General features: G+C 44.8%; 1 protein-coding gene across 1 annotated transcript; it reads right to left on the reverse strand.

Annotated features, from left to right (window-relative positions):
* Window positions 1–308: 308 nt before the first annotated feature.
* Window positions 309–11,343, reverse strand: DENR (density regulated re-initiation and release factor). Its single transcript, XM_035098397.2, has 8 exons — window positions 11,165–11,343; window positions 8,354–8,468; window positions 7,298–7,317; window positions 5,611–5,695; window positions 3,461–3,544; window positions 2,219–2,335; window positions 1,711–1,850; window positions 309–405 (listed from the first exon to the last, which is right to left on the reverse strand). The coding sequence occupies exons 2-8, from the start codon at window positions 8,457–8,459 to the stop codon at window positions 361–363; spliced, it is 597 nt and encodes a 198-aa protein (XP_034954288.1). The 5' UTR covers window positions 8,460–8,468; window positions 11,165–11,343; the 3' UTR covers window positions 309–360.
* Between the last annotated feature and the right edge of the window lie 2,468 nt (window positions 11,344–13,811).

Consider the following 13,811-nt stretch of genomic DNA (forward strand, 5'->3'; position numbering starts at 1 on the left):
CTACTTTAAATACCTAGTAGATTGAGCCTTGAGAGAATACGTCAGTATTTCTGAGGGACTGAGAATTGTGTTAGGGAAAAAAGGAAACGCTTACTTGGTGAGGAACAATAACTTCTTTATTTAAGTCTCTACTTAGGCATGAGTGTCTCACTTCCCCCAGGTTTAAACTTTGGCAAAAATCACAAACAGAAAATAAGCAGCCAATACAGAACAGTGAAAATGCCAACAGTAATAAGGGTGCCCCTTTAACAGTTCTGCTGTCAGGCGAACACACGTAGAAGCCTTGCTTTGGCTACGTTGACTAGAACTCGGTGTTTGTTAGAAGGCAGTGTTTTTTTTTATTCTTTTAAAAAAACAGCATCACTTCTTTACTTCTCCTAGATCTTCAATGCTATCATCATCAACCTGCAAGATACAAAATTCTGTTATCAAAAACACAAAAAGCAACTAAAATCAGTATAAAAAAGGTAAAGGGGACCCCTGACCATTAGGTCCAGTCGTGACCGACTCTGGGGCTGCGCGCTTAGCTCGCATTATTGGCCGAGGGAGCCAGCGTATAGCTTCCAGGTCATGTGGCCAGCCTGACAAAGCTGCTTCTGGCAAACCAGAGCAGCACATGGAAAAGCCATTTACCTTCCCGCTGTAGCGGATCCTATTTATCTACTTGCATTTTGACGTGCTTTCGCACTGCTAGGTTGGCAGGAGCTGGGACCAAGCAACGGGAGCTCACCCCGTTGCGGGGATTCGAACCGCCGACCTTCTGATCAGGAAGCCCTAGGCTCTGTGGTTTAACCCACAGTGCCACCCGTGTCCCTATAAAATCAGTATAAAACCCAACAAATGAGAAATTGGTGCAAATGCTAAAGCACCCAATGGATTGTAATTAAAAAGGCCTAAGGTAAGAAGGTCAGCTGGTGCTCAAAAGACCACAGTGGAGGCACCTGGCAAGCCTCTCTGGGGCCATACACAAAGAAGTTGCAGCACCTTGCTTTTGAGCCGGGGTGGGAAGCCTCTTCAGCCCAGCAGGCTGGAAACAGAGCTCCCTCACCATTGCTTTATCCCCTGTCGTCATTTTCCCATTGCGGCACAGCTTGAGTTCCAAGCACCACTGACTGGAAGTGACTTCCAAGCCCTGCTTGGATTGGCTACACAGCAGAGCTTCCTGTCAGAAACTCTGGAGTGTTGCCCATCTAGGAACATGCATGGCCACAACTATGCTGCAAAAAATTATGGTGGTTCCACACCCAAAGAATCCTGAAAGTAGGATTTCCATATGTCTGGAATTTCCCGGACATAGCCAGAATACTGCAGTCAGAAGCCGTGCCTGGGCGAAAACCGCTTAAAATGTTTGGGGAAATCTGGTCGTATGGCAACCCATGTCAGCAGCGCTGTTTTTGGTGATTTCCCTTTAAACAAGCTCAAAAACGTGAACCTTTTTTTTTGCAACTTTTTGTGTCTGGATTTTCACTTTTTGAAATATGGCAACCCTGCTGAAAGTGTCATGCATAGTTATTAGTCCTCATGAGCTCTAAATCTGTAGTTAGCCACCAACTCCTCTCACCAACTCTTACTCTTTTTCCTCTCACAGATACCTGACAATGTTGCCTGAAGTGTCAAGGTGGTGCAAAACTTAAAAGTTCACAACAACCAGAAGTTCAATAGGATGCAACTGGATAAGGAAGGAAATACATGGGGAGAGAAATTATTTACCTCAGGCCACTTTTCCTGGATGACATCAATGATGTCGTCTGTAAAGTCCCCCTGAATGATTATTTCATCCTCTCCTGTTACTGAGGCACCGCAGGAGAATTTCTGAGCAAAGAACCTTTGTGCTTCCTTAAGGTCTATTTCTGTTTGGAGTAGAAAAGAACACAAATAAAACAATGCTGATTTCATCTTTGTTTCTTCTAAGAACAGAAAAACAGTCTGCTGTATCAGGACAGTGGTCCATCTAGTCCAGCATCCTGTCCTCCCAGTGGCCAAACAAACAAATCCCTCTTCTGGGAAACCCACAAGCAAGACCACCTCTCTGCTCCTGCTGTTGCCAGCAACATAGCTCACTGACTGCGTTATCCTCCATTATTTTGTCTAATCCTCTTCTAAAGCCATCACTACCTCCTGGGGTAGCAAGTTCCATTGTTTAACTATGCTCTGCATGAAAAAAGTTGTTTAAATGTCACAGATACCTCCATGCGAACAAGGCCCTTTCTTGACTCACCAAAGGTTGCAAGACCACACACTCTTGTGACGTATTTCTTCTTTGCTCTAGGAATTTTCGCTATCGTAACTTTTTGTGGTACCGTCTTCTTCTTCTGTTTTATCTGACCTCTTCCACCTAGGAACAGAATTGAACATCATTGATAATCACCGCAGAACTCACACTTTGCTCTTCAGACTACAGAAACACAAGCGTCAGGGATTGGTTGGGTTTTTTAGTTTCCTATCCCTCCACCAGCACTGCTGTTCACCACCCCAACACAAAATAGCCGAGACCCAGCTACTCTTTTAATAAATCATCACCTAGTTAGACCAAGAATTCCTAAGATGAACCTCAGGCCTTTGGGGTGGGGGGAGGTGAATGCAGCCCTCCAGATCTCTTCATCTGACCCTCGGAAATATCACAGAATTGGAGAGATGGAAGGGACCCCAAGGGTCCAAACCCCTGAAATGCAGGAATCTCAATTACCAAATCCTTGACAGATGGGCATCCAAGAGCTGTTTAAAAATCTCCATTGATGGAGAGTCCCACCACCTTCCCAGGTAGACTGTTCCACTGCTGAACAGCCCTTACCATCAGGAAGTTCTTCAGAATGCTTGGTCAGAATCTCTTTGCTTGTAACCTGGTCACTGGTTCGTGTCCTACCCTCCAGAGCAGCAGAAAACAAACTTGCTCTATTTCCCATGTGACAGCCCTTCAGACATTTGAAGGCAGCTATCTTCTCCAGGCTAAACACACCAAAACTTATTTTCCCCCAGGCCACTCACTCTTTCCCCAGGCATGTCTCTTTAAAGTTGTGATAATTTGACTTTCATGTGGCTTGAATGTAGCCTACCCTAAGGAGGTTAAGAGCCACACCTTTTGCACGACCCCCACTTGCCTCTAGCCCCACCCATTTCTGCCCCCCCTCCACCCTGCCCACTATTAGCATGCAGACCCTGGAAGGTTATTTATTTATTGTATTTATATCCCACCTTTCCCCCCCAAGGAGTTGAAGGTGGTGTACATAGGTCTCCTCCCCCACATTTTATTCTCACAACAACCCTGTGAGGTAGGTTAGGCCAGGAGTGATTGACTACCCCAAGGTCACCCGATGAGTTTCTTAGCCAAGTGGATATTCAAACCCTGGTCTCACAGGTGCTAGTCTGACACTCTTAACAACTACACCACCCTGGCTGTGTCCATGAGGGAAATGATGCTCTCAGGCTGAAAAATATTCCCTGCCCCTGGTTTAGACCTTGCCTCTCTTTTGCTTTTTTTTCTCTTCCTCTTCACCCACTGTTCCTTGTCCTTCTCCAACACCAGATTCTTGTCTAGGAGAATTTTCTGTATTAAGATAAAATGGCATTATTAATTAATTGAGCTTGGGGGAGAAAAGAAACTGAGTGCAAAGTGACTTTGCAAATAATGGTTACTTCAGCAAAACACACACACACACATACACATTCCCACAACAGTGGAACATCAACAGTGACCATCTTGGCTGTGAGTCCTGGACGACCTGCTCCTTCCCTTACAGGCCTTTTCCCGCCTGGCCTGGGAAGGCAGGTCCCTGACTGACTCCAGCTATAAAAGCTGAGGTGGCTGAACAGAATCTTGGGCTGGGGTGTTGTTTAGTGGGGGAAGAGTTGCTGCCGTTAATTTTTTGTAACTTTATCTTGTATCTTATTATTTATGTGAACATTCTTCAGTTTGATCATGTTCTTTTTGATGACTTGTTTATTGCTTATGACTACTTTTGTTATGTTTGTAGCTATGAAGTTTTTACATACAGGCAACTCCCATTCTGTGTGTGTTCAAAGAATGTGCAACTGTGCACATGCACACTGTCGCAAACCCAGAAGTTGCAGGAAAAGTGGGTATAATGGGGTGGAATGGGTTACGCACGCTCTGCAGACACAACTGTGACCCGGAATGTAACCCCCATGTAAAACGGGGGTTGCCTATATGTTGTAAACTGCCTTCCATTTTAACTTTGGAAAGGTGGCATACAAATAAAATGATGAATTTACTCCCCAGTAAGCATCTGCCATAATAATAATAATAATAATTTATTATTTATACCCCGCCCATCTGGCCGGGTTCCCCCAGCCACTCTGGGCGGCTTCCAACAAAACAGAAATTCTAAAATACAGAAATCCATCAAACATTAAAATACAGAAATCCATCAAACATTAAAAGCTTCCCTAAACAGGGCTGCCTTGAGATGCCTTCTAAAGGTCTGGTAATTGTTGTTCTCTTTGACCTCTAGTGGGAGGGCATTCCACAGGGTGGGTGCCACTACCGAGAAGGCCCTCTGCCTGGTTCCCTGTAACTTGGCTTCTCGTAGTGAGGGAACCGCCAGAAGGCCCTCGGAGCTGGACCTCAGTGTCCGGGCAGAACGATGGGGGTGGAGACGCTCCTTCAGGTATACCGGACCATAGAGAGGAAGACTACCTCTTCTCGAGAAATTGAAGAGAAATTTGGGATAGTGTAACACAGCTTTCATGGAACACATTCCAGATTCATGCTGACCTGTTGTAGCAAAAACAAGAGTCCTGGGCTACCTTCAAAACTAAATAATTAAGTAAGACACGAGCTCTTGTAGATAATCTGTTTAAGCCTTGGTCCAGGTTAGTTGTGCTTAGCAGACCTTCTGTGTCTGCCGCTAATCCAGGCAGAGGGTTGTATCAGCAAATCCAGGAGTAATAACAGTTATGTCCAGAGTGAAAGGGAATATGAAGTTTGGGAATAAGCTGTTAGTTACTACTAATGAGATGTAGCCCACTGAGGGTTTCTGACTCCCAATGTTGTATCAATAGCCAAAATAAAATAGCCATCCTACTGGTGGGTGGGGGTGGAATCATACCATGAAATGTGGAATGCTGGAAGGGAAGTGGGGCAAGCCTTGACCAACCTGGCACCCTTCAGATATTGTTGGACTACAACTCCCATCAGCCTTGCTCAGCATGCAGTAGTCCACCAACATCCGAAGAGCACCTGGTTGGCAAAGGTTCCATCACTGAATGATTGTGTGGAAGGGCTGGATTCAGCTCAGTTCTGGTATTCAGAACATATTCCTGTGGTCATAATTCTTCAGCCCCAAGTATACATATTTTCCACCTGGTTCTGCTTGGCGGATCCTCAGAGTTCTAGTAAAAGAAAGCATAGACCCCACAAGCCCCCCCCCACACACACACACTAGGGATACTATCCTGGAAGAATTTTGTGCAGTTATGCTCAGTTCTAATTACAGGTAGTATAATTACAGAGAGTTTACACGTAAAGACGCAAATCCTGCTCCTTTTTATAGCTCTAGCAAAATTTCCCTTGATTTTATCCTCTCTTGAGCATCTGAACCTTTTTCATTGCCCTATAATATCACACTGAAAACAGTACAGAGATCTTCTTACCTACAGTAAGTTTTGCAAACTCATTTGGAAAATTTTTCTCTAGCCATTGCCTACATTTTGCCACATCTGGCATGTATTCGCAATACTGGGGGAAAAGCACAGAGAATAAGTTTGTTAGTTGAGGGAACCCCTCCACAGACACACACACACATTTTCACAAGGTATAATAGTAGTGTTCATGACAGTGTCCCTGTACAATAAGGGCTGACCAATACCCTGGGTCCAGCATATATTAATAATAATAATAAAATTATAATAAATTTTTATTTATACCCCACCCTCCCCAATCAGGGCGGCTCACACCAATAAAATTACAATAAAACATAAAAAGCAATTAATTAAACTACAGATTAAAATACACTATTAAAATTTAAAATGCAGCCTCATTTTGAGTAGTCAAATTCAAGCCATGAGGGAGGAAAAACGCAGGGGTCAGACTAAGTCCAATCCTGAGGCCAAGCGGAACAGCTCTGTCTTGCAGGCCCTGCAGAAAGATGACAAATCCCGCAGGGCCCTGGTCTCCTGTGAAAGAGCGTTCCACCAAGTTGAGGCCAATACTGAAAAGGCCCTGGCCCTAGTGGAGGCCAATCTAGCCACCTTATGGCTCGGGATCTCCAGAGTATTGTTGTTTGTGGACCTTAAGGTCCTCCGCGGGGCATACCAGGAGAGGCGGTCCCGTAGGTACAAGGAATTAAGGAATGCCTCTCCCCCTCCTGAGCACCATCAAAGAAGTTCTGCTCCTGATGCCAATTCCCCACCCCACCAGCAGGGGTAAGAGCCTTTACAGCATGCGTGGTGAACCTTTGGTCCTCCAGATGTTGCTGAACTACAACTCCCATGGACCATAGCAAGCATGGCCAATGGCCAGGGATGGTAAGGGTTGTAGTTAGACCACATCTGGGGGACTAGAAGGTTCCCCACACCTGCTTTACAGTAATGCCCGCAGCTCTGTGGAATTCCCTACCTGGCATAACTCAAACTCGCTCAATCTGGAAATATGATATGTTATCCTTGTAAAATTCAATATATATATATAGTTAAAAGGCTTTCGTGCAGGGAGGGAAAGATAAAAAACAGGGGTGGGGAACCTCCAGGAGCAGGTCTAATTAAGTCCAGCAAAACATGCCCACCTCTCCTTGCACCTGACAGCACTGTGTCTACAGTCATACTTTGGGTTGCGTCCGCGGCGGGTTGCGTTTTTCCATGTTACAAACGTCATGGACCCAGAAGTGTTTACTTCTGGGTTTCACCGCGCGCGCATGCACAGAAACGTTCTGAGTGCTTCACATGGACTTTTGGCACTCCAGAACGGATGAGGTCTGCAACCCAAGGTACCACTGTATTGTAATTATTCCCTTTCTTTTTGCCACTGCTTACTACCAAAATCAGTAAAGTCTTGGACCGCCCAGAATATCTAAAGGGGGGTGGGGAAGCTGTGGCCCACTACATATTTGTTAGACTCCAACTCCTATCAGCCACAGCAAGCATGGCCAGTGGTCAAGGATGATAGGAGTTGTATTCCAGCAACCACTTAAGGGCGTCATGTTGAAGAATGCTGAAAGATGCAAGGGGCTGATATACTGTCAAGAACATCAGACGAGCCTGGCACATACTGCAGGCAATTGCCTCATTCCACTGCTCGCATAGGTAGACCAGGCCTAAATTAATCAAAAACAAGGCAACTCACCTCTGTTGGCAATGAGCAGACTGTGGAAAGAAAAGAGAAGGGAGTTTTTTTCTCTTCATTTTCTCTGCAGTTTTCATATTTAAAAAAATAACATTTAAGACAAACACTTCTAAATACTATTGATTCCTACTAAGAGGAATTATCCAATGAAAAATGGAGGAGGGGCTGCAGCTTAGCAGAAGAACACCTGCTATGCATGTAGAAGGTCCCAAGTTCAATCCACAGCATCTGCAGGTAGGGCTAGCAGGGTCTCCTCTTGTCTGAATGCCTAGAGAGCTGCTTCCAGGAAGTGTAAACTAGATGGGCCAATGGACTGACTTGGTATATTACAGCTTCCTATGTTACTCATTTTACACTGCAGGTTAAGTTGACAAAATGATGCCACGGACTTCTTCCAAAGCTACAGCAAAGGACCAAAGAAATAAGAGAGTCCAGGGCAGCAAACAACAAAGCAGTAAAAACAATAACCATTAAAATAAAATAGATACTTGTTTAAAACAATCAGCAGCATACCCACCCTCACACAACTACTAACTTCAAGGTTGCAGGGAAGAGGATATTTCAGTGATCAAATGCCTGGGTGAACAGGAATGTTTTAAAATTCCTCTTGAAAGTTCATAATGAGGAAGATAGAAGCACCTCATTCCACAAATTCTATTCTTTTATCTCCCCCCCCCCCTTGTTGGTTTGTGTTTTTACGTAATTCGTTTATTGGGTATTTGATATTAATCTTTGTAGATCTTTTCTCATGCTTTAATAAAATATATATTTTGGGGGGGGGGGAGAGAGATGGGAGAGGATAATCCCAAGGCTTTGGTGCAGCCAGTCCTCACTATGCTAAATCACAATTTTGTCAAATGTGCAAAGTTCATAATTGAGTACAAATCAGGGAGTACAAATCGCTGATCAAATGTACAGAAGCCACAGTGAAAAAATAGCTAGGCTCTCAAGTGTCAAAAGACTCCTTTCTGTTTTTTAAATAAACAACAACTTGCCCTCTTTTGTAAACTATCCTGGGCTGTTATTATTTACAGTAACAATTTGGTTAGCACTTGCCTCCACAGTAGAGAACTCGGAGAGGATAGTCTGCGTCTGGCCTTGCGTTGCACCTTTGGTCTCCTTTACAATCAAGAAGTGCAGACTCGGGTGCATCCATTGCCATATCACAAGTCTAGGAATCACACAAGCAGAGGAGCTCAGCACATATTTCAACCTTAGAAACCAACGCAAAGCATGGCCAGCAACTGGCATGGCACTGCCATCCTGGCCTCCCTCGAGAGGAAGGGCAGGATATAAATTTAATTAATGTAATAGCCAACAACAGGCTGCTCAAAACCAAAGGTGTGGTAAGAGACGGCTGCTTTACTCTGCAATCCTATATACAGGATTTGGGCCTGAAAAGAGAAGGTGAAGGGAGAAGGTATTGAGCAATGACAGCATAGATGTAAGTGTGTGAGACAAAGTGACTGCTACTACCATAGATCACCAGGAAGCAAAGCACAGATGTGGGAATGGGGAGATGGATCTGAATTTTTGGGGGCAGATACAGTAGAGAAAGCCAAAGGACTCACATTTGTGTGTCTAAGGCAGGGGTCAGCAACCTTTTTCAGCTGTGGGCCAGTCCACTGTCCCTCAGACCTTGTGGTGGGCCAGACTATATTGGGGGGGGGGAATGAATGAATTCCTATGCCTCATAAATAACCCAGAGATGCATTTTAAATAAAATTACACATTCTACTCATGTAAAAACACGCTGATTCCCGGACCGTCTGTGGGCCACGGGTGTGGGGTTGTTACAGTATGAGGGAGCTCGGGCCAGGATCTAGGTCAGGAGCCAGCAAACTTTTTCAGCAGGGGGCCGATCCACTGTCCCTCAGACCTTGTGGAGGTCCGGACTATATTTTTTTGGGGGGAGGAGAATGAACGAATTCCTATGCCCCACAAATAACCCAGAGGTGCATTTTAAATAAAAAACACATTCTACTCATGTAAAAACATGCTGATTCTCGGACCGTCCGCGGACCAGATTTAGAAGGCAATTGGGCTGGATCTGGCCTCTGGGCTTAGTTTGCCTACCCATGATCTGGGGTGTGTGTTTGCTAGGTTTTTAATTTGTTTATTTATAAAAAGTTTTATATACCACTTTTCACAGCGTACTAAAGCAGAATAGAGTATGATAACAATTTTCCAAACTGCATTACAACAAATCAAGTCATAGAAGAAAGAAATCACACAATAAACACAGTGAACAGAGCAAATGTGCCACAATGGGGCGCAGGAGGGAGAATTAGCAGTATATAAACTTTCTATAAGTAAATACATATGATACAACTATGATACTTTTCCTCTTTCCTCTCCATTCCTTTTTCTTTTTGCATTATGTCTTTTAGGGATTCCCTCAGAAAGGAAAAGCAGGATATCTGTATAAGCAAGCAATGAACACTGTGGGCCTGCAAACAGGGACTGTTTTGTCTTTTACTATCCCTACAGGAAGCTTACGACTCTTAAATTAAAGTCTAAATCTAGGCAAACAACTGGCTGAGCCAGAGTAAGGCTGCAGTCCTAAATCCTTACCTGGGAGTAAGCCCCATTGAATTCAACAGGATTCACTTCTGAGCAGATGCCACAAGGCTTACAGCATTAAGTCGTTCTGTAAGGTCATTTGTTTGTTTGTTTGTTTGTTTGTTTGTTTAATAAAATTTATACAGGGTCACAAAGAGTCGGACACGACTAAATGACTAAACAACAACAACAATACATGGCTTGATTGTTAAACACCACAAAGTGGTTTACAGAAAGATGAAACAACAAAAATGTGAAAATTTCACAACCATATTTTAAAACATACGAAGGTTAAAAATACAGACCAAAATCACCTCAACTTTCTATAAATCTGGGTAAAGGTAAAGGTAAAGGGACCCCTGACCATTAGGTCCAGTCGTGACCGACTCTGGGGTTGCGGCGCTCATCTCGTGTTATTGGCCGAGGGAGCCAGCGTACAGCTTCCAGGTCATGTGGCCAGCATGACAAAGCCACTTCTGGCAAACCAGAGCAGCACATGGAAACGCCATTTACCTTCCCACTGTAGTGGTACCTATTTATCTACTTGCACTTTGACATGCTTTTGAACTGCTAGGTTGGCAGGAGCAGGGACTGAGCAATGGGAGCTCACCCTGTTGTGGGGATTCAAACCGCCGACCTTCTGATCGGCAAGCCCTAGGCTCTGTGGTTTAACCCACAGCGCCACCCGCATCCCACATCTGGGTAGGCTTGTCTAAAGAAGAATTTTTTCAGCAGATACCAAAAAGAGTACACTGAGCACCTGCTTGATCTCAATAGGCATGGAGTTCCAAAGTTCTTACAAAAGTGGAAGAGGTATTATTGGCACCTTCAGTGATGCCAATTCCACCAAGCAAAGCGGTTTTAATTTAAGATTCTTGTTGACTGGTGTTTTTTTTATGCTAGGTTCCATTTCATTCCTCTATCGCTTCTGCCCACCTCCCCTCTCTCACACTGAGCTCATCAGGAATTGATTGGGGTTGGGGCCAATTCTCAACAGCCACCTGCTGGGGTTTGGGAGGCTGGCACTGGAACAGTTGGCCAGGGTGGGTGGGGGGGCGCACCCAGCACCCAGCCCTGAATGCTAGGCACCAGCAGAACCATTTTTGCGGGTGGGGGGTCACGATTCAGGCAGGGCTGCAAGTGCCAACTTTTGGGGGGGGGGTGGAGAAGAGGAAGGAAGATGCCAGGGAGGGGCTGGGCAGGGCATGGTGGGAAGGAGCCGTGCCAGCCTCAGGGCTGGGCAGCAGCAGAAGTTTGCCCACCAAGTGCCAAGGAGGAGCCAGCGGGGTGGGGTGCGTCTCTTACCCGAGGGGGGATCCTCAGCCGGGGTCTGGGGGGAGGAAGGGGGCGGTGGTTCCTCCTCCTGCCGTTCCCACCCTCCTGAGTGGCACATGCAGCAGCAACAGCAGCAAGCAGCAGAATCAGGTAGGGGCAGGGAGATATCGCGAGAGCCGCCCGCTTCTCGCGAGGTTCCTTCCGGAGAGTCGCCCGGGCTGGCGATGACTCTCGTTCTAGGAGCGGCTCCGCCTTCGCTACGAATGCGCGAAATGGGCCGACCCGACCGCCGTACTCACGCGGAGCCTTCCCTCCCCCCGCCCACCTTCGGCGGCGCTGCGGTGGTTCAAACCTCGCATTGTCTTAATGGGCTTTATTTTATCTATTGTGGGTAAAATGTTCTCTGTTGAAAGGAACTTTAACTTTGGTTAAAATGTTTTATGTTGCAGGGAACGATATTATTGGTTTATGATATTTCATGTTGAAAGGAACTTTAAGTTTGGTTTAAAATGTTATACAGTATGTTGAAATTAACTTCTATTATTTTTGGTTAGTATTATATTATTATTATTTAATGAATTTATATACCGCCCTATACCCGCAGGTTTCAGGGCGGTTCAAAATCAGTGTATAAAAACCACAAAATACATACAAAATAAAAACAACCCAACATCCACCCCCCCATTTTAAAAGGGTATAGGATGTCAGTCAAATCAACCAAAGGCCTGGTTGAAAAGGAACGTTTAACATGTTACATGGTTAACACGTTTTATGTTGAAATGAACCTTAATTATTATTATTTATTAAATTTCTTTATGACCCTCCATCTGAAAACTGTGGAGCAGTTTACAATATAAAAACAAAAACACAACAAACAAAAACAGTAACAGACACACACCCCATTAATACCTTTTCCTGGCCTTATCTTCTTTGTCTCCCACTTGTAGCTAAGAGTTTTGCTGAAAATGTTCTGGAGGATGCACTGTTGGGTAGGTTGCTAACAAACAAAACAAAAAAATATTTTATCTTTTGTTGGGCGCTAAAATATTATTTGTTCCATTGCTTACTTGATGTACTGCTTTCCTATTACTGACTCAAAAATGACAAATATCTGCACTGCTGCAGACATTTTTTTATTCTGCACCTACATATTATTTATATATATATATATATATATATATATATTCAAATAATCTTTAATTTTATAGGGTTTCTTTTAATTATGCTAAAGGTTTTAACCCGTTTTTTTTAACCAATAATGTTATATTTATTGAAAGCCGCTTGCAAGGTTTTATCACACTCAGGAAAATACGTAAAATAAATAATTTAGTTTTTTAATATATACATATAATTGTGGGCAGATCGTGAAGCTGAGGCTCCAATACTTTGGCCACCTCATGAGAAGAGAAGAATCCTTGGAAAAGACCCTGATGTTGGGAAAGATTGAGGGCACTAGGAGAAGGGGACGACAGAGGACGAGATGGTTGGACAGTGTTCTCGAAGCTACAAACATGAGTTTGACCAAACTGCGGGAGGCAGTGCAAGACAGGAGTGCCTGGCGTGCTATGGTCCATGGGGTCACGAAGAGTCGGACACGACTAAACGACTAAACAACAACAATAATTGTGGGCACCTTAAAAAGCCTATGGATTCATTTGAGGTTGAATCCTGACAATACAGAAGTAGTGCTTTTGGGGGATAGGAGGCGGGTTGGTGTGGAGGATTCCCTGGTCCTGAATGGGGTAAAAGTGCCCCCGAAGGACCAGGTGCGCAGCCTGGGAGTCATTTTGGACTCACAGATGTCCATGGAGACACAGGTCAATTCTGTGTCCAGGGCAGCTGTCTACCAGCTCCATCTGGTGTGCCAACTGAGACCCTACCTGCCTGCAGACTGTCGCCCCATGCTCTAGTTATCTCTTGCTTGGATTACTGCAATGCACTCTATGTGGGGCTACCTTTGAAGGTGACCCAGAAACTACAACTAATCCAGAATGCGGCAGCTAGGCTGGTGAGTGGGAGCGGCCGCCGAGACCACATAACACTGCTCTTGAAAGACCTACATTGGCTCCCAGTACGTTTCCGAGCACAATTCAAAGTGTTGGTGCTGACCTTTAAAGCCCTAAATGGCCTCAATCCAGTATATCTGAAGGAACGTCCCACCTCCATCATTCTACCCAGACACTGAGGTCCAGCGCCAAGGGCCTTCTGGCGGTTCCCTCGTTGCGAGAAGCCAAGTTGCAGGGAACTAGGCAGAGGGCCTTCTCGGTGGTGGCGCCTGCCCTGTGGAACGCCCTCCCATCAGATGTCAAAGAGAAAAACATCTACCAGACTTTTACAAGACATCTGAAGGCAGCTCTGTTTAGAAAAGCTTTTAATGTTTAACAGACCATTGTATTTTAATATTTTGTTGGAAGCCGCCCAGAGTGGCTGGGGAACATAGCTGCCAAGTTATCCCTTTTTTTAAAGGGATTTTCCCTTATGCTGAATAGGCTTCCTCGCAAGAAAAGGGAAAACTTGGCAGCTATGCTGGGGAAACCCAGCCAAATGGGCGGGGGGAAAGAATTTTTTTTTAACCCTGTGGCATTTGGATTTCTGTGCTCTGTATATGCCCTGCTGAACACGTTCATACATATGTATCTAATTCAACTCTAAATATGTGTCAAGTTCGATGAAACTT

This window comes from Zootoca vivipara, chromosome 17, assembly GCF_963506605.1.
Source record: "Zootoca vivipara chromosome 17, rZooViv1.1, whole genome shotgun sequence".
Lineage (NCBI taxonomy): Eukaryota > Metazoa > Chordata > Lepidosauria > Squamata > Lacertidae > Zootoca > Zootoca vivipara.